This window comes from Bison bison, unplaced genomic scaffold (genome assembly GCF_000754665.1).
Source record: "Bison bison bison isolate TAMUID 2011002044 unplaced genomic scaffold, Bison_UMD1.0 scf7180017864355, whole genome shotgun sequence".
In the NCBI taxonomy this organism is placed as follows: Eukaryota; Metazoa; Chordata; class Mammalia; order Artiodactyla; family Bovidae; genus Bison; species Bison bison.
This window is the reverse complement of record NW_011494927.1, coordinates 38709-63453: the sequence shown is the minus strand read 5'-3', so window position 1 is coordinate 63453 and position 24745 is coordinate 38709. Positions and strand designations below refer to the sequence as shown.

Sequence of the window (24745 nt, the reverse complement as noted above, 5' to 3'; positions counted from 1 at the left end):
TTATTGTGATCCACACAGTCAAAGGCTTTGGCATAGTCAATAAAGCAGAAATAGATGTTTTTCTGCAACTCTCTTGCTTTTTCCATGATCCAGCGGATGTTGGCAATTTGATCTCTGGTTCCTCTGCCTTTTCTAAAACCAGCTTGAACATCAGGAATTTCACCATTCACGTATTGCTGAAGCCTGGCTTGGAGCTTTTGAGCATTACTTTACTAGCGTGTGAGATGAGCGCAATTGTGCAGTAGTTTGAGCATTCTTTGGCATTGCCTTTCTTTGGGATTGGCATGAAATCTGACATTTTCCAGTCCTGTGGCCACTGCTGAGTTTTCCAAATTTGCTGGTATATTGAGTGCAACATTTTCACAGCATCATCTTTCATGATTTGAAATAGCTTAACTGGAATTCCACCACCTCCACTAGCTTTTTTTTTGTAGTGATGCTTTCCAAGTCCCATTTGACTTCACATTCCAGGATGTCTGGCTCTAGGTCAGTGATCACACCATTGTGACTATCTGGGTTGTGAATATCTTTTTTGTACAGTTATTCTGTGTATTCTTGCCACCTCTTCTTCATATCTTCTGCCTCTGTGAGATCCATACCATTTTTGTCCTTTATCGAGCCCATCTTTGCATAAAATGTTCCCTTGGTATCTCTAATTTTCTTGAAGAGATCTCTAGTCTTTCCTATTCTGTTGTTTTCCTCTATTTCTTTGCATTGATCGCTGAGGAAGGCTTTCTTATCTCTTCTTGCTATTCATTGGAACTCTGCATTCAGATGCCTATACCTTTCCTTTTCTCCTTTGCTTTTCGATTCTCTTCTTTTCACAGATATGTTTAAGGCCTCCCCAGAAAGCCATTTTGCTTTTTTGCATTTCTTTTCCATGAGGATGGTCTTGATCCCTGTCTTCTGTACAATGTCACGAACCTAGTCCATCGTTCATCAGGCACTCTATGTATCAGATCTAGTCCCTTAAACCTATTTCTCACTTCCACTGTATAATCATAAGGGATTTGATTTAGGTCATACCTGAATGGTCTAGTGGTTTTGCCTACTTTCTTCAATTTAAGTCTGAATTTGGCAATAAGGAATTCATGGTCTGAGCCACAGTCAGCTCCTGGTCTTGTTTTTGTTGAATGTATAGAGCTTCTCCATCTTTGGCAGCAAAGAATATAATCAATCTGATTTCGATGTTTACCATCTGATGATGTCCATGTGTAGTCTTATCTTGTGTTGTTGGAAGGGGATGTTTGCTATGGCCAGTGCATTTTCTTAGCAAAACCTTAATAGTCTTTGCCCTGCTTCATTCCGTATTCCCAGGCCAAATTTGCCTGTTACTCCAGGTGTTTCTTGACTTCCTGCTTTTGCATTCCAGTCCCCTATAATGAAAAGGAAATCTTTTTTGGGTGCTAGTTCTAAAAGGTCTTGTAGGTCTTCATAGAACCATTCAACTTTAGCTTCTTCAGCATTACTGGTTGGAGCATAGACTTGGATTACTGTGATATTGAATGGTTTTCCTTGGAAACGAACAGAGATCATTCTGTCATTTTTGAGATAGCATCCAAGTACTGCATTCGGAGTCTTTTGTTGACCATGATGGCTACTCCATTTCTTCTGAGGGATTCCTGCCCGGAGTAGTAGATATAGTGGTCATCTGAGTTAAATGCACTCATTCCTGTCCATTTTAGTTCGCTAATTCCTATAACGTCGATGTTCACTCTTGCCATCTCTTGTTTGACTACTTCCAATTTGCCTTGATTCATGGACCTGACATTCCAGGTTCCTATGCAATATTGCTCTTTACAGCATCACACCTTGCTTCTATCACCAGTCACATCCGCAGCTAGGTATTGTTTTTGCTTTGGCTCCATCCCTTCATTCTTTCTGGAGTTATTTCTCCAGTGATCTCCAGTAGCATATTGGGCACCTACTGACCTGGGGAGTTCCTCTTTCAGTATCCTATCATTTTGCCTTTTCATACTGTTCATGGGGTTCTCAAGGCAAGAATAGTGAAGTGGTTTGCCATTCCCTTCTTCAGTGGACCGCATTCTGTCAGACCTCTCCACCATGACCCACCCATCTTGGGTTGTCCCACGGGCATGGCTTAGTTTCACTGAGTTAGACAAGGCTGTGGGCCTAGTGTGATTAGATTGACTAGTTTTCTGTGAGTATGGTTTCAGTGTGTCTGCCCTCTGATGCCATCTTGCAACACCTACTGTCTTTCTTTGGTTTCTTTTACCTTGGACTTGGGATATCTACTCATGCCTGCTCCAGCAAATCGCAGCCGATTTGCTGGAGCTCCTCACCTTTGACGAGGGGTATCTCCTCACTGCCGCCCCTTCTGACGTTGAACGTGGAATAGCTCCTCCAGGCCCTCCTCTGCCCACAGCCACCACTCCTTGGAGGTGGGTTTGCTCCTCCTGGCTGCCACCCCTGGCCTCGAGTGTAGGATACGCCTTCCCAGCCACCGCCCCTGGCCTAGGACCTGGGGTAGCTCCTCTTGGCCACCGCCCCTAACCTCGGGCGTGGGGTAGCTCCTCTCTGCTGCTGCTCCTGACCTTGGACGTTTAGTTGTTCTTATGTTTTTATTTTATATTAAAATACAGTTGATTAACAATAATGTGTTAGTTGCATGTATGCACCAAAGTGATTCAGTTATAACCATACAAGTATCTTTTGTTTTTAAATGATTTTCTTATTTATATTATTACAGAATATTAAGGAGAGATCCCTGTGCTATACAGTAGGTTCTTGATTATCTATTTTGAATAGAGCAGCATGTACATATCAATCACAAACTCACGGTTTCTCTCTCCCCTTTTCCCCCAGTTATCATAATTTTGTTCTCTAAGTCTCTGAGTGTTCCTATTTTATAAATAAGTTTTATTTGTATCTTTTATCTTAAGATTCTGTATATAAGCCATATCATACGATATTTGTCTTTCTCTGTCTCACTTACTTCACTTTAGTATGATAATCTCAGATCCAACCTTGTTGCTGTAATTGGTATATTTTTTCTTTTTAATTATTGGGTAATATTCCATTATATATATATACTGTACCTTGTTTCTCCATTCACCTATTGATGGCATTTAAGTTGCTTCCAAGTCTTGGCTATTGTAAAGACCACTGTGATGAACATCAGGCTGTATGTAACCTTTTGAACCATGGTTTTTGCCTAACATATATCCAAGATCCGTATGCTGGGTCATATAGTAGGTATATTGAGTTTTTAAAGGAACCTCTATATTGTTCTCCTGAGCTATTGTATCATTTTACATTCACACCAGCAATGAAGGTGAGTTCCCATTTCCCCATACCCTCTTCATGTTTATCATTTGTAGACATTTTTAATGATGACCATTCTGAAAGCCCTGAGGTGATATCTTATTGTAGCTTTAATTTGCATTTCTCTAATACTTAGCAATATTGAGCGTCTTAAAGGCAATGCCAAAGAATGTTCAAACTACTGCACAATTGCACTCGTCTCACACGCTATTAAGGTAATGCTCAAAATTCTCCAATATGTGAACCGTGAACTTCCAGATGTTCAAGCTGGTTTTAGAAAAGGCAGAGGAACCAGAGATCAAATTGCCAACACCCGCTGGATCATGGAAAAAGCAAGAGAGTTCCAGAAAAACATCTATTTCTGCTTTATTGACTATGCCAAAGCCTTCGACTATGTGGATCACAATAAACTGTGGAAAAATGTGAAAAAGATGGGAATATCAGACCACCTGACCTTCCTCTCGAGAAACCTATAGGCAGGTCAGGAAGCAATAGTTAGAACTGGACGTGGAACAACAGACTGGTTCCAAATAGGAAAAGGAGTACATCAAGGCTGTATATTGTCACCCTACTTATTTAACTTCTATGCAGAGTACATCATGAGAAACGCTGGGCTGGAAGAAGCACAAGCTGGAATCAAGATTTATGGGAGAAATATCAATAACCTCAGATATGCAGATGACACCACCCTTATGGCAGAAAGTGAAGAGGAACTAAAAAGCCTCTTGATGAAAGTGAAAGAGGAGAGTGAAAAAGTTGGCTTAAAGCTCAACATTCAGAAAACGAAGATCATGGCATCTGGTCCCATCACTTCATGGGAAATAGATGGGGAAACAGTGGAAACAGTGGCAGACTTTATTCTTTGGGGGGGCTCCAAAATCACTGCAGATGGTGACTGCAGCCATGAAATTAAAAGACACTCCTTGGAAGGAAAGTTATCACCAACCTAGATAGCATATTGAAAAGCAGAGACTTTACTTTGCCAACAAAGATTCATCTAGTCAAGGCTATGGTTTTTCCTGTGGTCACATATGGATGTGAGAGTTGGACTGTGAAGAAGGCTGAGCGCCGAAGAATTGATGCTTTTGAACTGTGGTGTTGGTGAAGACTGTTGAGAGTCCCTTGGACTGCAAGGAGATCCAACCAGTCCATTCTGAAGGAGATCAGCCCTGGGATTTCTTTGGAAGGAATGATGCTGAAGCTGAAACTCCAGTATTTTGGCCACCTCATGCGAAGAGTTGACTCATTGGAAAAATTTTTGATGCTGGGAGGGATTGGGGGCAGGAGGAGAAGGGGACGACAGAGGATGAGATGGCTGGATGGCATCAACAACTGGATGGATGTGAGTCTGAGTGAACTCCGGGAGTTGGTGATGGACAGGGAGGCCTGGTGTGCTGCGATTCATGGGGTGGCAAATAGTCAGACACGACTGAGCGACTGATCTGATCTGATCTGATTAGATTTTCTATTTACATCCAAAGCCCTCTGATAAATATGAAAAATTGGTTTGGCATTTAATTACTCAGAAAAAAATACCAATAATTTTATGCCCTCACTGCTCTAAGTCTCTAGTAATCAATATGCAGTTTTCAGAAAAGTTTTAATACTGATAAACAGATAAAGTTTTCTGTCTGAGATGTATCCTTAAGTTAACTGGAATGATGCTGGAATGATGCCATAATTGGTATTCACATGACATTCAATTTTTTTAGAACCCAGGTTCAGATAGAGAAAGAGGACTCACATATTTTGGTTGCAAGTGCAGAGAATACAATTCCCCACCCAGAATGGGTGTTTCTCAAACATGTCTGTTCAGAATACCTGCTTCTGAGACAAAGCCTTTCCATCATAGAAGGTAATTAATTCCAAGGAGAGATAATAACATCTACAAGAGGAAGTCCTTGAAAGTTTGTGGAAACCTGATTAAATATCCATGCATTGCAGGCAAAAATTCTTTTTTATTGTTTACATCTCCAGAACAAGATTCATCAAGGTTGGAATGATTCACTTTTATGTATTTCCACCACTCTTTCTTCTTCTTGTGTCTGGTACTACACCATTTTATAGAAGATGATTTCTGCATAATGTTCAAAATTAATCTATTCTAAATTCAAGTCCCAATTTGTGAAAACTTTATAGGTCTTTCATCTAGAAAAGATTTAGATTAAAATAAAATGACATGTCTACTGTGACACTCAATAATCTGACTAGTGTCTTTATGAGTATGTCATATCTTTCAAACTGAAAGTTACTTAGCCCAAGTGGAAGTCAATTTAAAACGGAATTAGTTCTGAACACCCTCAGATATCACTAATATCTTCTAAAGATCAGAAGGTAAGTTTATTAAATGCTTATAAACAATTACTTTATATATTTATATATATATGTATTAATCATGTTATAACACTTTTCAAATATAGCCACAGACCATTACATATTCACCCTTTCCTTCAAAAGACGGTTAGTTAATATCACTAACCTAGTTTGATAGATGAAAAACTTAAGACTCGTACAGATTGAGAAATTTAAGGGAGCCAACTCTCCATCTCTAGATATTCTTCTTTGCCAGGACACACTTCTTTCAATAATTTAGATTAATAATGAAAATGAAAACAAAACTTAATACACTTCACACTCAGAAAGCCACAAATGTCTTAAAAGATAAAAGTCATCCTCTTTTTATTTCAAGCAAGCACATGGATAATTCTTTTAGGGATCAACTGCTATAAATGGTATGAGTCCCTGTGGCTTCTTAAAAAACAAAAAACAAAAAACATTGTAGATGTTTCTTCCCCAGTTTATTGCATGGTTAAATATGTTTCTCTGTTTTATTACTCAAAATGTCAAATCTTTGTACCTTCTGGGTGCATAGAAAGTCATAAAAATAAGTGAAGATCCTTTGTGTTTTCACAACAGTATGATGGATATGTTCATATTTGTTTCCTCAATTAATGCTCATAACAGCCTGTGAGGTAGACATATTGTTCTCACTTGATACCAGGGGAAACAAGAATGTAAGGTGTCAGGAAATATACCCCAGATGAAGGGGTTTTAAGTGGGGAAAAGCAAGATTCTGGTATTGTCTCTTTGATTCTCAAGCCAATGTGTTTCACCACTGGGATCATCATTTCAGCATTTTACAGAACAGTCTGTGCATGATTTGTAAGGAAATTAAGGGAAGAAGAAAATGAGGTGAAGGAGATGGAAAAAAAAAAAAACTAATTTGACTTTAATGAAAGCAGTGCCACATGGTTATTAACATTTGGGATTCCAGTGTGTTATATTGTGCATACACGTGTCTGGTATGTGTATTTTCATTGTCAATGAAACTGCTTTGTATATACTTACCTCTGAAATACTATTTAAGCAATTATGATTATTGTAGTCATGTCAAAAGGAGTTTACTAACTCAACATTGTATATTTTAACCTAATATAAAGGATGTGTTTTAAGAATTTGCAGTAAAAAAAGATGAGAAGTATAATCTGAAATAATCTTAGACCTGCCTTTCATTAGTTGCTTGATTTGGGGCAGGATCTTTATCTTCTCTATTCTTCTATGTCCTGATGTGTAAAATAAGTATAAAAATGATGGCACTAATCATCTGGCAGGTTTATAACAAGGGTTAAATAACCAAATGTCTGAGAAAAAATTTTAGCACATACTAAGTGTTCATTAAATTTTCTAAAAAACAATTTTATTGAAGTATTGTTGATTTAAATTGAGGTCTGGCTTTCCAGGTGGTGCCATGGTAAAGAATCTGCCTGCCAATGGAAGAGATGCAGGATACATGGGTTCAATCCCTGAATCAGGTATCCCTGAATCCCTCTGTATCCCTGAATCCCCCATAGAAGGAAATGGCAACCCACTCCAGTATTCTTGCCTGGGAAATCCCATGGACAGAGGAGCCTAGTGACTATAATTCATGTGTTTGCAAAGAGTCAGACATGACTGAGTATGCTTGCACTCCCACAATACTATCATTAATATTACTGCTAGCTTTAGTCTCTGAGATTATGTGCCAAAATGAGAAAAAAAATACCATTTACTATTTGTTTTCATATAGCACCCATGGAAATCAGTCATTATATAATTTTATTAGCTACTACAAAGTTATTGGATTTAGGTAATTGGTTTAGCAACTGTATTACAGAAGTCCCAGGATTTCACTATTCTTCCATTACCAGTGCACTGACAGAGTTAATATTAACTAGTCTCATAACAGTTAATATAGTTAATATTAACTCTGTCAGTGCACTGGTAATGGAAAAATAGTGAAATCCCGGGACTTCTGTAATAGGCTTCCATCCCCTTAGTGAAACTCAGCTCACTCCGTCCTAGCACACAAAAATCTTTACTAGACCTACATACAAGATTCTCTCTCAAAAGCCTCTTCTTCACTACATTCATATTCTCAGATTCTTACCATCATATATAAGTAGTATTCAGCAGATTGGAACATTATCTTTTATCACAAAAAAGTCATAAGAATCTAGGCATGTGTTATTTATTAGGTAGATATGTTTAATGAACTCAAGGTTAAACTAAAACAAGATCTTTCCCTCCCCACCCCCCAGGTTATGTGGTTAACAATAACATGAGATACATGGAGAACAGGAACAATGTGACAGAGTTCATTCTACTGGGGCTGACACAGAATCCAAAGATGCAGAAAGTCATATTCATAGTCTTTTTGGTTGTCTACATTGTCTCTGTGGTAGGAAATGTGCTCACCATGGTCACCATCACTACCAGCCCATTATTGGGGTCTCCCATGTACTTTTTCCTGGCTCATCTCTCTTTTATTGATGTCTGCTATTCCTGTGTCAATACCCCTAAACTGATTGTAGATTCACTCCATAAGAAGAAAACCAGCTCTTTCATTGAATGCATGTGCCAGATCTTTGGAGAGCATTTATTTGCAGGTGCTGATGTCATCCTGCTGACTGCAATGGCCTATGACCGCTATGTGGCCATCTGCAAGCCCTTGCACTACACGACCACCATGAACTGGCAGGTGTGTTGGTTGCTAGTGGGAGTGGCATGGGCAGGAGGCTTTCTTCATGCAACCATTCAGATCCTCTTTATCTTCAGGTTACCCTTCTGTGGCCCTAATGTCATAGACCACTTTATGTGTGATCTGAACCCTTTGCTCAAACTTGCCTGCGCTGATACCCACACTCTAGGACTCTTTGTTGCTGCCAACAGTGGGTTCATCTGTCTGTTAATCTTCCTCCTCTTGGTTGGCTCCTATACAGTCATTCTGCTCTCTTTAAGGACACGGAGCTTGGAGGCGAGGCAAAAAGCCCTTTCCACCTTGATGTCCCACATTACAGCGATCCTCTTGTTCTTTGTGCCAAGCGTTTTTACTTACATGAGACCAGCAGTTACTTTACCTATTGATAAAGCAGTTGCTGTATTCTACACTATGATAACTCCCATGTTAAATCCCTTAATATATACCTTGAGAAATGACCAGATGAAAAATGCCGTTAGGAAATTGTGTAGTAGAAAAGTGATTTCAAGTAATCGATAAAATGTGCTTGTGTTCCAATGTTCATTCAACTGATGCAAATGTCAAAAGGACATTATTGGTGAATGCACATAATCAGTTAAGAATATCAATGAGATAAAGAAAATAATAACCAACAGAAATCATTGCTTCTGCAAAAAGGGGAGAAGAAAGTAATTCAAGAAATGATAGAATGACCTAGCAGAGGACAACTCATATTATTTAAAATGTTCTGCAAAATCAGAAACTGATTTTACTAGTTTCATCACTGTATATACATTCATAAGCTTTAATCCCAGTAAAATGAAATAAAATAGATAATTCATTGACATTTAGCAGTCATTTCTATAATAACACAAGAGATAGGCATTCTTTTTATTCCTATTTTAACAGGTGAGTAATAAACATAAAAGAGGATGATCCAAACAAAAAAATTGAAGATCCAGTAATCAGAGTATAACTTCCTCTCATTCCATGTTCTTCACTGCTGTGATATACTGCCAGACAATGCAATAGTAAGGTAATATAATTATACTGTTACCATTTATTGGGACAACAGCAATCCTGGACTAATTATCTATCTTTCTCTCTCTCTATATATATATCCAAATATATATTTGTTATATATTTATATATTTAATTGGCTCTTTTTACTAGTATATGTACTGTCTTTTATTAAATACATATATTCATATGTATAACTAAATCACATATTTTCACTTACTCTGTTCATTTTTTATGTATCATAGTGGGTTGTAATATGTTGATTGTAACACCATGTTATGTAACTACTTTTGAAATACAAAATGAATGGGTAATTTAAACTCTAACGCATAAATAACAATGTTACACCATATTAAAAAATCCTTTTAGCATTAAGAAACATTAAAAATAAAAAACGTGATGCATAAAAAAGCACCCCCCCCAAATTCTGTATTTTCATGTCAGCAATTTATATTTATAAACCATCAGAAAAGAGGATGATTTAAATAAAAGAATATTTTAATTCCAGACAGTAATTTCAATGTATTCTTTAAACAGTCCTATTCCATGAAATACTTGCAGACTTCCTAGCAATAATTTCTGCAAATAGCACAATTTTGGTTTATGATAAATGTTGAATGGATAAACATTATTAGAAAGGAAAATGAATACATTCAGTAAAATATAGGGAAAAAGAAAATAGTAGTGGAGAATAGGAATTTTTTTCTCATCTTTTTCAGAATCTAGGAAGAATTCTAGTTATGTCTATTTTGGAAGCCACAAGTTGTTTTAGTCCTGCTTATGTAAGAAAAAAAATTGAAAGTATGTTATCACATTAAAAAAAATCTTTTACACTGATATCTTCTCTGTTCTTAGAATTTATTAGTTTATGAATATTGTTTGATTTGTTATATTTTTCTTTTTTCAAATTAATTTTTTTTTAAACTTTTAATTTTGTATTAGAGTATAGTGAATTAACAATGTTGTGATAGTTTCAGGTGAATAGCAAAGGGACTTAATAGCAATACATATACATGTACTAATTCTTTCCCAAAGTCCCTTCCCATCCAAGCTGCTATATAATATTGAGCAGAGTTACATGTGCTATTCAGTAGATCCCTGTTTGTTATTGATTTTAAATACAGCAGTGTGCACACATCCATCCCATGTACATGTTGTATTTTTCTGTTATTAATTTTTATTTCTAAATTTTTATTACTTTTTAAATGAAAAATGGTTTTAAAAATATGTAGCTCTGTCTATACAGAAAACAATTTCAGTGAAAATATTTTCCATTCAGTTCTTTTGTCCTTCGTTCATTAAACAACAAATATTTTTGAGCTCAAGAAATATAACAATGGTCCATGGGGTTGCAAAGAGTCAGGGACTTCTGAAGTGACTGCACATGTGCACGTAGATGACTTTGATCAGTGGACAGAGGAAGGGGAGTTTTGTGACTTTTATGCCAAGAGTTCTGCAATGATAAGCAGGCATCACACCAAAGCAGACAGTTGCAGAACTAATAGCCCTATTCATTATTTAAAAAAAAAAAAAAATCCTTGAAGGTCAGTAGAGATGGAAATCCTCCCAGTTAGTACAAGTTCAGGCACTACACCTGGTTTTTCATCTTGATTGGAAAAAGACATGTCAGATGTGCAATATGTATTGATTCATGGATTTTGACCAACAATTTGGCTGGATGTTAGGAACGAGGAAAGAGCATGTTTAGAAAATTGGGCAAAACCAATTTGGTCAAAAACCCAAAATTCTAAGGTCAGTTGTTTATAATATGTAAGCAATTGTTTGAGGCATGTGGGGTAAGAATCTCAGCACAGGGAACACGTCGGATTAAGGAGAGTATAAGGTGCCACAGGAGTCTGGTGGCTACAGTCCATGGGGGTTGCAAAGAGTTGGACACAACTGAGTGATTAACACTTTCACTGCATCAACAGGCTACTTGCAACGGGCCTTAAACTTCCAAAGTAAAACCTTTCAAGATAGATTCAATCATAAGAGCTGAATTCAATCATAAGTAGGTTGTTTGAAAGAATTGAGAGAGTAAAGAAAGCATATTGCATGAAGAATAAGAAGTAGCTTGAAAAATAACAAATTGTAATAAAAAAAGTCACTTTCAAGAAAGTCTAAATACAATAATTTTTTTTTTTTCAACTGTTGGAAGAAAAGAAGCAACTGTAAGTAAAACATATGGTGGTGTTCCTATCTTTAAGATTTAGGAAAAACTGTAGAAAAGTTATTTGTATACATGCTGTATCACAAATGTATCATGGAAATTATAATTTGGGGGTTCATACTACACACAATTATTGAAAGCAAAACATCAAATACAGTTAAATGATTTGGGAACCAAAAAAAAAAAAAAAACCCAAAACAAAAATGGTGACAGTGCTTAGAAATTTCATCAAAAGACCTTGTGCGTGTGAAGGAAGGGCCCATCGATGGATTTTATGGTTTTCAGTGACCAGAGCCCAGATACTGATCAGGTCAAACAGGGGTCTCCAAGGTCCTTGCTTCCTTCTAAGAAAAATGTTAAGTCATTTCCTTGTTCCCAAGGAAAGAGTTCCTGGGGAAGCAATAGTTACTTTCAGAGAGAAGGTTTCTCCATCTGCCTTTCCCCTTTTATAGCTGTTGAAACCTATAAAAGGTTACTCTAAGGAAATTTTAAAAGTCTTATAAATAGAAACATATCTCACATTCATAGATTAAACAATTAGTATAATTAAGATAACATAATTCCTCACAGTGATCTGTAGACTCTATAATTTCCATCCAGATACTAATGTTATTCTTCTTTTTTTTTTTTCCCAGAATGAAAACATTGATCCTAAAATTCATAAGGCACTCCAAGAAACCTTAAATAGCTAAAGAGCCTTGAAATAGTTTTGAAATGTTCTTTATTAAGAACAAATTGGGAGGACTCACACTTCTTGCTGAACTTAATAAAAGCTACAGTAATTAAAACAATGTATTAGAATGAGATGACAAAGATCAAAAGAATAGAAATAAAGGTCCAGAAATAACCCTTATATCTACTGGCAATTATTTTTTCACAAGGTTGCCAACACCATTCCATAGGCATTGAATACTATATATACAGGTAGTACTGAAAAACTTTTGTATCAAAATTAAAAAAAAATGAATTTGGAACCCTACCTCACACCATAAATGGATACTAACTCAAAAGAGATCAAGGATCAGATGCACATCTTAAAATATAAAATTCTTGGTAGGGAGAAATATTCATAACCTTGAATAAGCCACAAATATCACAAGGAAAATAGAAGAATTAGATTCAATCAAAATTAAAAACTCTTGTGCATCAAGAGACACTATCAAGAAAATGAAAGCTAGAAGCACTGTTGATGGGAATGTAAAATAGTGATAAGATGTTGGTCCTCTCTATTGTTTTGTTCACTTTCTTTTCATTTATTATTTTTTTTTCTGATCTTCATGATTGCTTTCTATTAACTTTGGTATTAAACAAATTAAAGTGAATGAAATATGCCAAGTTATTTAATAATAATTCACCATGATCATATGTAAGTTACACCAGGAATAAAATATTATTTGAAGTGAAAAACATAATCAATTATATTCACTAAATTAACAGAATAAAAGAGGATAATAACATCATTTCAGTTGTTGTTCAGTTGCTAAGTTGTGACTAACATTTTGTGATCATTTCAATAGATGCATACAAATTAATACACTTCTATTTGTATTTATGAATGAAAATATTTATGAATAAATATCCCACAAGATAGTTATTACTAAATAAGGAAAGGAAAAGTGTTTACTCAACCTGATAAAAAAGGCATTGGTATAAAAACTATAGCCACCCTCATACTTAATGATGAATTCTCTCTCAAGATTGAAAACAAGTCTCTCCTTTCCAAATTCTGTTCTACATTATAAGACTCCAGCCATTGCAACAAAGTAAGAAAAATAAAGGACACACAGATGGGTAGAGAAGAGCAAGATCATGCAAATATTTTTATGGGCAGATAACATCCTTATATAGTTAAAAATTGTGAAGGCCTCTACAAAAAATAAAATAGACCTAAGCAACTAACTAAACAAGGTGACAGGATAGAATTTCAACACAAAATATCAAATGGATTTCTATAAAAGCAATTAAAAATATAAACAAAATGTTATGTAAAATACTACAAAACGTTAACTTTGATGATTGTATTATGAGCACATTTAAAAATATAGTCAAGATTTATATATGAAAACCATAAAATACTATTGAAAGTAAATATCTAAGTAAAGGGATATATATGCCATGTTGATAGATTAACAGATTCAATGTGTTTACCATATCAATTTTTATAATTTTAAAGCAATTCCAATAAATATAGCCCACAGATATTTGAAGAAACTAAAAATAATGTTTTGAAATTTATCCTGAAATATAAACTTTTTATTTATTTATTTATTTTTACTTTACAATATTCTATTGGTTTTGCCATACATCAACATGAATCTGCCATGGGTGTACATGTGTTCCCAATCCTGAGCCCCCCTCCCACCTCCCTCCCCATACCATCCCTCTGGGTCATCCCAGTGCACCAGCCCCAAGCTTCCTGTATCCTGCATCAAACCTGGACTGGCAATTCATTTCTTATATGATATTATATATTTTTTAATGCCATTCTCCCAAATCATCCCCCCGCTCCCTCTCCCACAGAGTCCAAAAGACTTTTCTATACATCTGTGTCTCTTTTGCTGTCTCCCATACAGGGTTATCGTTACCATCTCTCTAAATTCCGTAAGTATGCGTTAGTATACTGAATTGGTGTTTTTCTTTCTGGCTTACTTCACTTTGTATAATAGGCTCCAGTTTCATCCACCTCATTAGAACTGATTCAAATGTACTCTTTTTAATGGCTGAGTAATATTCCATTGTGTATATGTACCACAGCTTTCTTATCCATTCATCTGCTAATGGACATCTAGGTTGCTTCCATGTCCTGGCTATTATAAACAGTGCTGTGATGAACTTTGGGGTACACATGTCTCTTTCAATTCTGGTTTCCTCAGTGTGTATGCCCAGCAGTGGAATTGCTGGGTCATATGGCAGTTCTATTTCCAGTTTTTTAAGGAATCTCCACACTGTTCTCCATAGTGGCTGTACTGAAATATAAACTTTTAAAAGAAATAGGGATGAAAAAGAACTCTCAATAAAATAACAAAATTGGAAAATGATTCTACCAAAATTGAAGACTTAGTATAAACTTCTCATAACCATGTTGTATAGTACTGAAACATAATAGACTATACTTAAAAAATGTAAATGTAGAGTTTCTTTAAAAAAAAAAAAAGACATCAAGTTAATTCAATGCAAAATAAGAGATTTTTCAACAAATGCTGATTTTTTCACAAGTGTTTATTTATAATGTCAGGTCTAAAATATTGATCTACCTCCACATCAGGTACGTTTGTTCTAGAATTTTTCCAGGCTTAAGTTTAACATCTAGTTATTTGACTCATTTTGCATTAATTTTTGCATAAAGTAGTGGTTGAAGTTCATTGTTTTATTATATGGATAATCTAGAATATATAATAGTGCTAATTAGCATTATTACTAAGAAAATGTGAAGTTTCTTTTATAGGTACATTGTGGAGAAGGAAGTGGCAACCCACTCCAGTATTCTTGCCTGGAAAATCCCATGGAAAGAGGAAGCTGGTGGGCTACAGTTCATGACGTTGCAAAGAGTTGAACACTGCTGAGGACAGACACACATAGGTACTTTGTATATATATGGTATGTATATGTGTATATATATAATGTAAATACATTTATATATAAAAGTTTACACATACAATTTTATATACTACATAAATTTGTGTGTGTGTGTGTGTGTGTGTGTGTGTATATAAAGAGTCATGTTCGACTCTTTGTGACCCCATGGACTGTAGCCTACCACACTCCTCCATCCATGGGATTTTCCAGGCAAGAGTACTGGAGTGGGTTGCCATTTCCTTCTCCAGGGGATCTCCCTGACCCAGGGATTGAACCTGGGTCTCCCACATTGTAGGCAGATGCTTTACTATCTGAGCCAGCAGGGAAGTCATACACACACACACACACACACACATATATATATGTACCTATATCTAGAATATATAAACCATCTTTACAACAACTTAGTAATAAGAAACTCAGATATCATTCTTAAATTGTGCAAAACATTTGAAAAGAAACTTCCAGAGGGGGGAAAAAAATAGATACGTGAATGGCCAATAAAGTATTTTTTAAAATGTTCAACATTATTAGTCATCAGGGAAAACAAACTAAAACCTTAGTAATCTATCACTGCACATGTTCTAAAATGACTAAAAGGGAAAAAAAATCATGCAAAGTGATAAGAATGGTGAACAATTCTTGTATTTGAATTTAGAACTCCCTTCTTGAGCTTTAAATATCTCTCCACATGTTTAATGTTGCCTAGGATTCCGTAATGATCATCACATGGATTCCTGAGATGATGTATCTGGAGCCTTTTATAGTTTCCATTTATTCTAAAAGTACTATGATAATTGCAAAAAACTGGTTTGACACCAAGTATTTTAAAACCACTGCCATTATTATGTCCTCATTGCTTTTGTCTCTCTTGACAATGGATACCAGGTTTCCAGTAATACCTTTGTATGGATAAGACGGAAGTTTTCTTTCCAAAATAAGTGCACAGGTTGACTACATCATAAGCTGCCAGGCTGGAATTAAGCAATCCTTGCTAGTCACAGGACATCAACCTTCTTAGAAAGCTTGGTTCAGATAGAATAAGGGGACTCGCATGTTTTGGTTGCAAGCAGGGAATACAATTTCCCACTCAGGAATGAGAGTTTTATAAATGCATGCCTCCAGAATACCTGCTTCTAAGACAAAGCTTTAACATCAAAGCAGATAATTAATTCACTGGAGAGAAAATAGCATCTACAAGACAAGAACGTTTATGGAAGTCTCTTTAAATATCCATGCATTACAGATGAAAATGTCTTTTCTGTTTTCATCTCCAGAGCAAAATTCATCAAGGGTGCAATGACACATTTGCATATGTTTTCACCACTCTTTCTGCCTCTTGTCTGTAAGACTAAAACTACTTGTTTTAGCCATTTCCCCATAATGTTCCAAGCTAATGCATTCTAAATTCAAGCCCTGGATTTTCTTTGTAAACTTTGTGAGTCTTTAGGCTAGAAGAAAAGACTTAAAAAAAAAAAAAAAAGGATAATATTTCTGCTGTGAATAATCTGAACAGGGTCTTTTGGAATATGTCATATCTTTCATACTGAAAGCTACTTATCCCGAGATGAGGCAGGATAATTTGAAAATGGAATTAGTTCTGAGCACTTTGAAAATCATTAATATCTTCTAAGACCAGAAGGTAAGTTGTTTGATAGTGTCAATTATAGAGCTTGTGATTTTCTGTATACAGTAATCATTCTGTTTCAACAGTTTTCAAATATAGTAATAGAGCATTTTAACTTCACCCCATTCTTCAAAAGGTAGTTTGTAAATATCATTAACATAATTTTACAAATGAAAAAATTGTGGCTCATAGAATTTAAGAAATGTTTAAGATCTAACTAAATATCAGATATAGTTCTTTGGCCATGAGATACTTCTTTTAATGATTAAGACTAATCATGTGAATGAAAATAAAACTTTAAATATAATTTACACATATATAAATAAACATAAATATTAAATTATATAAATCATCACTTGTTTAGTTCAAACATGAATGTGAAGAACCTTTCCTGGATCAACTGCTGTGAATAATAAGGGTCTCTGTGACTTCATTAAAAGTAAAATTGGAGATAACTCTTCCTCACTTTAATTGGTTAATTTATTTGTATTATTGCACAAAATGTCAGTTCTTCCTACTGCTGCATTCATAAGTAGAAGAATAAATGAAATGCCTTTATGTGTTCTCCACAGTGTGGTGGATATATTCATACATGTTTCCTAAATCACTTTTTATAACAACCTGTGAGGTAGAGGCTATTGTTCTCACTTGATTAGAGGAAACAAGGATGGAAGCTGCAAAGAAGTGTACCCCAGATCAAGAAGTTGTAAGTAGGGGAAAGCAAGATTCTTATCTGGTCTTTCTGAGTCTCAAAACAGCATACTCAACAACTGGGATTGTGATTTTCAACATTTTGCAGAAGAATCTGTGAGATTATATTTTATAGGGGAATTGGAGAGAGACAAAAAGGCTAAGGGAACACAAAAATAAAGTGGATCTACAAAGAAAGCAGCACCATATGTTGTTGTTGCTGTTGTTGTTCAGTCGCTCAGTCATGTCCAACTCTTTGTGATCCCATGGGCTGCAGCATGCCTGGCTTCCCTGTCCTCCACCATCTCCTGGAGCTTACTAAAAATCATTAATTAATTAATATTTGAGGATTCAAAAAAGCTATATTGTGTGTGTATGTGTGGCTGTTCCTGTGTGTCTGTTGTATTTGCTTGATATACATTTGCTTCTAAAGTTATTAAAATAATTCAAGTCATCATGGTCACATCAAAATAATTTACTAGGTAAATATTGTTTATTATGATATAATATAGAGCATTTGAAGCACAGTCAGTATTCATTAAGTTTTAGTTAATGATTATTATTATGACTAAAAGTAGTCTTTACAATTTTTAATCCTGTGCAAAATAATGAAATAATACTATCCACCTAGGTTGCCATCATGCCATGATGATGTCAGTCATTGGAAGTATGTTTGTTAGCATTATAAATTTACTGGAATTAGGCAACACATTGATCATTCAATTACAGTAACTGTGTCCTTTCATTTCCTTCTCATCAACAATGCTCTGTTAAAATTTATGCCAATTATTACAATTAGTCTGATAGTGAGGTTCCCTTATCTATCCTCCTTCACTTTCCTGAACTTCCACCTACTTCATAAAAGTCACACAAAGACCTCTATTTGAGTTATAGCCAGCATTCCTTCTTTCTCAAATGCTTCTTCATCTTTCCACTAGTATTCCAATTACTTTCCCTGGTTTCTCATTTTCTAAGATTAAAAGGAAAACTCTTTAACTTTGAATTTATAGTCTTTGCATCCATTTTCTATTTCTTTTTTCAGGCTTAGTTGCCACTACACATGAGACCTACTGCTTCTACTAAGGCCCTAAGTCATCTCACATGATTCAGTGTACAGAGATACCCTCTTGCCTCTGTGTTCACTAAATTCCTCCTGATTCTAAGCATTATCTTCTGCCAGGAAAGAATTTGAGTAATTTTTCAAGATATCAGAAGCTTTTTTTTTTTTTTTTTAAATCTCAAATAAACTCACAAGGATACAGAACTCAATAGAACTTAGGTATTTATTATCAGAGACAATGATTCAAGGTTACATTATGAAAAAGTGACATTTTTTCATGTAATGTAATTAACCATAATATGAGATATATGGAGAAAAGGAATAATGTGACAGAATTTATTCTACTGGACTCACACAGAATCTGAAGGTGCAGAAAATCATATTTGCTTTGTTTCTCATTGTTTACATTGTCTCTATGGTAGGGAATGTGCTCACCTTGGTCACCATCGCCACCAGCTCATTATTGGGGTCCCCCATGTACTTTTTCCTGGCTCATCTCTCTTTATTGATGCCTGCTATTCCTGTGTCAATACCCCTAAACTCATTATAGATTCACTCTATGAGAAGAAAGTCAGCCCTTTCAATGGATGCATGACTCAAATATTTGGGGAACATTTCTTTGGAGGTGCTGATGTCATCCTGCTCACTGTGATGGCCTATGACCGCTACGTGGCCATCTGCAAACCCTTGCACTATACGACCATCATGAATCGGCGGCTGTGTGGACTGCTAGTGGGAGTGGCGTGGGTGGGAGGCTTTCTTCATGGAATAATTCAGATCCTCTTCATCTTCAGGTTACCCTTCTGTGGCCCTAATGTCATAGACCACTTTATGTGTGATCTGAACCCTTTGCTCGATCTTGCCTGCACTGATACCCACATTCTAGGACTCTTTGTTGCTGCCAACAGTGGGTTCATCTGTCTGTTAAACTTCCTTCTCTTGATGGGCTCTTATGTGGTCATTCTGCACTCCCTAAGGACCTACAGCTTGGAGGCGAGGCAAAAAGCCCTCTCCACCTGCATCTCCCACATCACAGCAGTTGTCTTCTTCTTCGTGCCCTGCATATTTGTGTACCTGAGACCCGCAGCTACTTTACCTCTTGATAAAGCAGTGGCTGTATTTTACACTATGATAACTCCCATGTTAAATCCCTTAATCTATACCTTGAGAAATGACCAGATGAAAAATGCCATTTGAAATTGTTTAGTCAGAAAGCTATTACAGATGTAATATAAATGTGCCTGGACACCAAAGTCAGTTGAAGAGAGGGAAAGTTCAAAAGGATATTTTTGACCAAAGAAAGAAACTAGTATAAATCATAAGTTCTACAAAGAGGGCAGAATAAACGGGTGTAGAAATGGGACAAAAAAACAGGCTTTTGCAAATTTGGAAAACTACCAATTTTTTACCTATTTATCTATCTTCATTACTGTTTATGGATTCAAAACTATTTTTCTAATAAAACAAAGTGACAAAATATGCTGATATTTATTAATAATCTCAATTACAATCGAAAGTGTAGACATAGCTATTATCTCCATATTACAAGTGAGCGAACAAACAGCAAGGAATATGTTTCAAAGCAAAAATACTGAGGAACCAGTGACCAGAACCTACCTGTACTATCAGACCATGTTCTTAAATGTTGTGATGTATGACCAGGCCATAATAATCAACAAGCAACATAGTTACATTTGTTAGCATTTATAGAAACAGTTCTGCTGAAATATATATTTATATAGATATGTATCATACATTAGTATATACACTATCATAATGTATATATATATATTTAGTTGTCATTATATATGAATAAATGCTAATGATTTTAATAATACTGACCACTTTTAATGTGTCATAGTTGATGGTTTTATGGCAAGTAGTGTGTTATTGTGGTGTTTAACTATTCTAGGAATATAAAAGCAATGGACCATTTAATATCTAAGTAATAAATGATATACTATATTTCAAAATTTCCTATTGCATTCAGAATCACTTTGAATCACTCATGTAGCCATCTTATCCTGATAAGGAATCAGAAGGAGGGATGATGTAAATAAAATAATGCTTAATGTCAGATGGGAATTTCAATGTATTAAGTATATAAATAGTCATACTGCATAAAGTATTTGCCTACTTGCTAACATTTTTTTTTACAATTAGCCCAATGTCTGGTTCATAATAAGTGCTGAATAAATAATATAAGTGTAAACAAAGATGAATAACATTAATAAAATGAAGGTAAATAAGGTAGTGATAGAGATTAGGAAACTTTTTCTACTTTTATGTGTTTCAGAGTCTGGGATGAATTCTAGTTTTGTCTCCTTGGAAACCACTATTTTTATTTATTCCCACTTAAACTATGAAAAAGAAAGAAACTAAAGCTGTTTCTATAATCAAATGAGCAAATTATTTACCTTTTATTCTTTGTGCTATTACCAAGATTTCGTTATAGAGTTACTGTGGGCTTTTTCTGTTATTTGTTAATCAGTTTGCTTTTGGGTAACACTATATTATGAAAAGTTTTTTTTTTTTTTTAATAAGTAGCTTCAGTTTTATACAAAGTAATTTCAGTATAAAGGTATTCCATTTATCACTTTCATTCTTCATTCATTAAACAAAAAATAGTTTGGGGTCCAAGGAATGAATAAAGCACATTAATATTTGCTTGGGTTTCAGTGATAAAGTGGAGGAGGAACTGGCACCCCACTCCAGTACTCTTGCCTGGAAAATCCCATAGATGGAGGAGACTGGTTGGCTACAGCCCAATTAGGGCTTATGAAGAGTCGGGTTACTAAGAGTGGGGTTATGAAGAATCGGACACAACTGAATGATTTCACTTTCACTTTTCACTGTCATGCATTGGAGAAGGAAATGGCAACCCACTCCAGTGTTCTTGCCTGGAGAATCCCAGGGACGGGGGAGCCTGGTGGGCTGCTGTCTATGGGGTCGCACAGAGTTGGACATGACTGAAGCGACTTAGCAGCAGCAGCAGCAGTGATAAAGAGAAATTCAAGAGATGCCTTCACAAAGTTTAGGACTACTGCTGCTGCTGCTGTTGCTGCTACTGTTAAGTCACTTCAGTCGTGTCCGACTCTGTGCGACCCCATAGATGGCAGTCCACCAGGCTCCCCCTTCCCTGGGATTCTCCAGGCAAGAATACTGGAGTGGGTTGCCAGTTCCTTCTCCAATGCATGAAAGTGAAAGGTGAAAGTGAAGTTGCTCAGTCATGTCCAACTCTTAGTGACCTCATGAACTGCAGCCTACCAGCCTTCTCTGTCCATAGGTTTTGCCAGGCAAGAGTACTGGAGTGGGTTGCCATTGCCTTCTCCTTAGGACCACTGAGAGACCCTCAAAAGTACAGGTGATTACAATGCAGTTTTACAAAAATAAGACAATGGAAGCGCAGGATGCTATAAGGGCATGCTTGATGGATATACAACAAAGACTTTGGAATTAGAAAGTTTACAGAGTGAAAAAAATCTCCAAACTGAAACTAAAAGTATGAGAAGATGTTACCAGAATAAATAGGCACCAATTGAAGTAAGAGTGTTCTTGGAGATGGAATATATAACAAAGGCTAGAAGGTGAATATAAGAATGCAGAAATCCTAATAATTTTGATAGAGTTGTGGTTGTGAAATCAACTATTCATTTAAAATTGTTTATTGTATTCCCACTATATGCCAGGAAACACGCTGGGCATTTAGCTTATAAAGGGAAAATAGCAAGAGACAGAAATAGGGAAGTTAAAGAAGGGTCTCGTAATTGTGTCGAGGCTTGATGCTATGTATTATATGGAAAATACTGGATGGTCTTTTAAGCTAGCTAATGATGCAGTTAGAGTTGAGATTTAGGTGATGACTCCAGATACAGTACAGAAAATAAATTGAAGGGAGCAAGACAGGCATCAGAAGAGCAGTTAGAAGGTAACTTTAATTATTTAGGTATGAAATGATAGAGGGTTGAGCTGCAGTGGTACCAATGATGACACAGAATGTGGAGGACATATTGCACCTGGTCATATCTCTCTCACTGGGCCAGTGTATCCAGGAATAGCTGCTGTATGGCTGAGCAGCTAAGAACTCACAACCCCATTGTTTCTGTACATTTGCACCAGAGAAAATTGGAACTGCTTCACTGGGGATTATTCTCACCATCCCAGGGTCCACCACCGGCCAATAAATGATTGGATTGGGGGTGAAAGACTGGTCCTCTTGCATTAAGGTGGAACGAGTATCATAGTACAATAAATACTGCAGAACTCTCAGGCCTCCTGGGTAAATCCAGACACTAATTGAGACTCTATTCTTTTCCCCTGTACTACAGCTTCCCTCAACATTTCTCCTTAGAAATTACTTTTATAAATTTCCCTCTCTGTATTTGCACCTAAGAAGACCAAAGTAAAATGAAGAAATAGAGAAGGGTTCGAGAAATATTCCAGATTTATAGGCAAAATAATTTCATATATAAAATGAAGATTTGAGAAAGAAGAGTCATGATGAAATCCAGATCCTATCATAGATCACTGGAGGTTTGAGTAACCCAGGAAGAAAAAACAAAAGAAAACCAAGTCTTTGCCAATAGAAGAGGTCTCCCCACATCCAGAGGACATGACCTCTCATCTGCTATCTGAAAGATTAACCCTGTATTGGTTGAGGAAACTGCAGCCATTGTCAAAGACAGTATTACGTTTCTGAATAAGTGAAAAATAATATTACCCAATGATCCAGTTTTTCCCGTTCTGGGCATATTCCCAAAAGAATTGAAATCAGGAATTCAGATATTTGTAGGGTAGTTGCACTACTCAGAGCAGCCAAAATGGTTAAGGAACCTAAGTACCCATCAACACATGAACAGATAAACAAAATGTGGTATACAGTTAAAACAATATAATTCAACACTTAAAAATAATGAGTCTCTGACACATGCTACAACAGAAAAAATGAAGATGAGTTAAAATATGCCATTCAATTTTCATAAACTTTGTATTTTATAAATGGTTTATATTTATAGCAGGTTGTAAAAAAAAAAAAAAACCCACAGTTTTCATGTACCCTATATTCAGTTTCACCTGTATTCATCTCATGTTAGTGAGAGGGTAACAGACAGGAAGGCCAGGGGTCTCCAAATGGAGAAAATAGGCTGCAAGTGTCAGACATTTTTGTCTCTCTTAAGTGGCAGGAGGAAACAAACTAGCAATATTTTTTTCCTTCCCTAAACAAATTTAAAAGGAGGTTTCTCTTAAAATACTGTGTTGCCATAATGACACCTGGTTTCACCTGAAATTAACTATTCTCAAACCTTGAGTTAACCAATGCATTTTTCTTATGGAAATGTTTGTCTTAAGCTATGTTAATGGACTATGCATTTACCCCAGACCTCTGTCTTCAAGTCGGTTCCACCTAATGGCTCAGAACCTGCTTGACAAATCAGTATGTTATACTCAGATATTATTCCCCTAATCTATGTAAACAAAACGATTTGTATGGTAATCTGCCCTTCTACAAGATTCAAGTCAATCATTTTATGGCCCGGGATGAATCATCTGGTGCCAAGATTATCCCAAAATGCATTTTATGGATGAGGGGCCTGGTGCCATTCTGAGTTTTAAGACATTCTTTTCTTTCATTAACAGACTGCTAGTGACTTCAAGTGGGCCTTAGAAAGCATCACTACAAACAAAGCTAGTGGAGGTGATGGAATTCCAGTTGAACTATTCCAAATCCTGAAAGATGATGCTGTGAAAGTGCTGCACTCAATATGCCAGCAAATTTGGAAAACTCAGCAGTGGCCACAGGACTGGAAAAGGTCAGTTTTCATTCCAATCCCAAAGAAAGGCAATGCCAAAGAATGCTCAAACTACCGCACAATTGCACTCATCTCACACGCTAGTAAAGTGATGCTCAAAATTCTCCAAGCCAGGCTTCAGCAATATGTGAACCGTGAACTTCCTGATGTTCAATCTGGTTTTAGGAAAGGCAGGGGAGCCAGAGATCAAGTTGCCAACATCTGCTGGACCATGGAAAAAGGAAGAGACTTCCAGAAAAACATCTATTTCTGCTTTATTGACTATGCCAAAGCCTTTGACTGTGTGGATCACAATAAACTGTGGAAAATTCTGAAAGAGATGGGAATACCAGACCACCTGACCTGCCTCTTGAGAAATCTGTATGCAGGTCAGGAAGCAACAGTTAGAACTTGACATGGAACAACAGACTGGTTCCAAATAGGAAAAGGAGTTCGTCAAGGCTGTATATTGTCACCCTGCTTATTTAACTTATATGCAGAGTACATCATGAGAAATGCTGGACTGGAAGAA

General features: G+C 36.1%; 1 protein-coding gene and 1 pseudogene across 1 annotated transcript; both read left to right on the top strand.

Moving 5' to 3' along the window:
* The first annotated feature begins 7891 nt into the window (after positions 1–7891).
* LOC104999580 (olfactory receptor 4C46-like) lies at positions 7892–8821 on the top strand. The gene has a single exon (XM_010855141.1). It carries the CDS (start codon positions 7892–7894, stop codon positions 8819–8821), a length of 930 nt encoding a protein of 309 aa, XP_010853443.1.
* A 9911-nt stretch (positions 8822–18732) lies between these two features.
* Positions 18733–19659, top strand: LOC104999597 (annotated as a pseudogene).
* Positions 19660–24745: the final 5086 nt, after the last annotated feature.

Coding starts and splice junctions, on each gene's coding strand:
- LOC104999580 (XM_010855141.1), top strand. CDS start 7,892: ATGGAGAACAGGAACAATGTGACAGAGTTCATTCTACTGGGGCTGACA.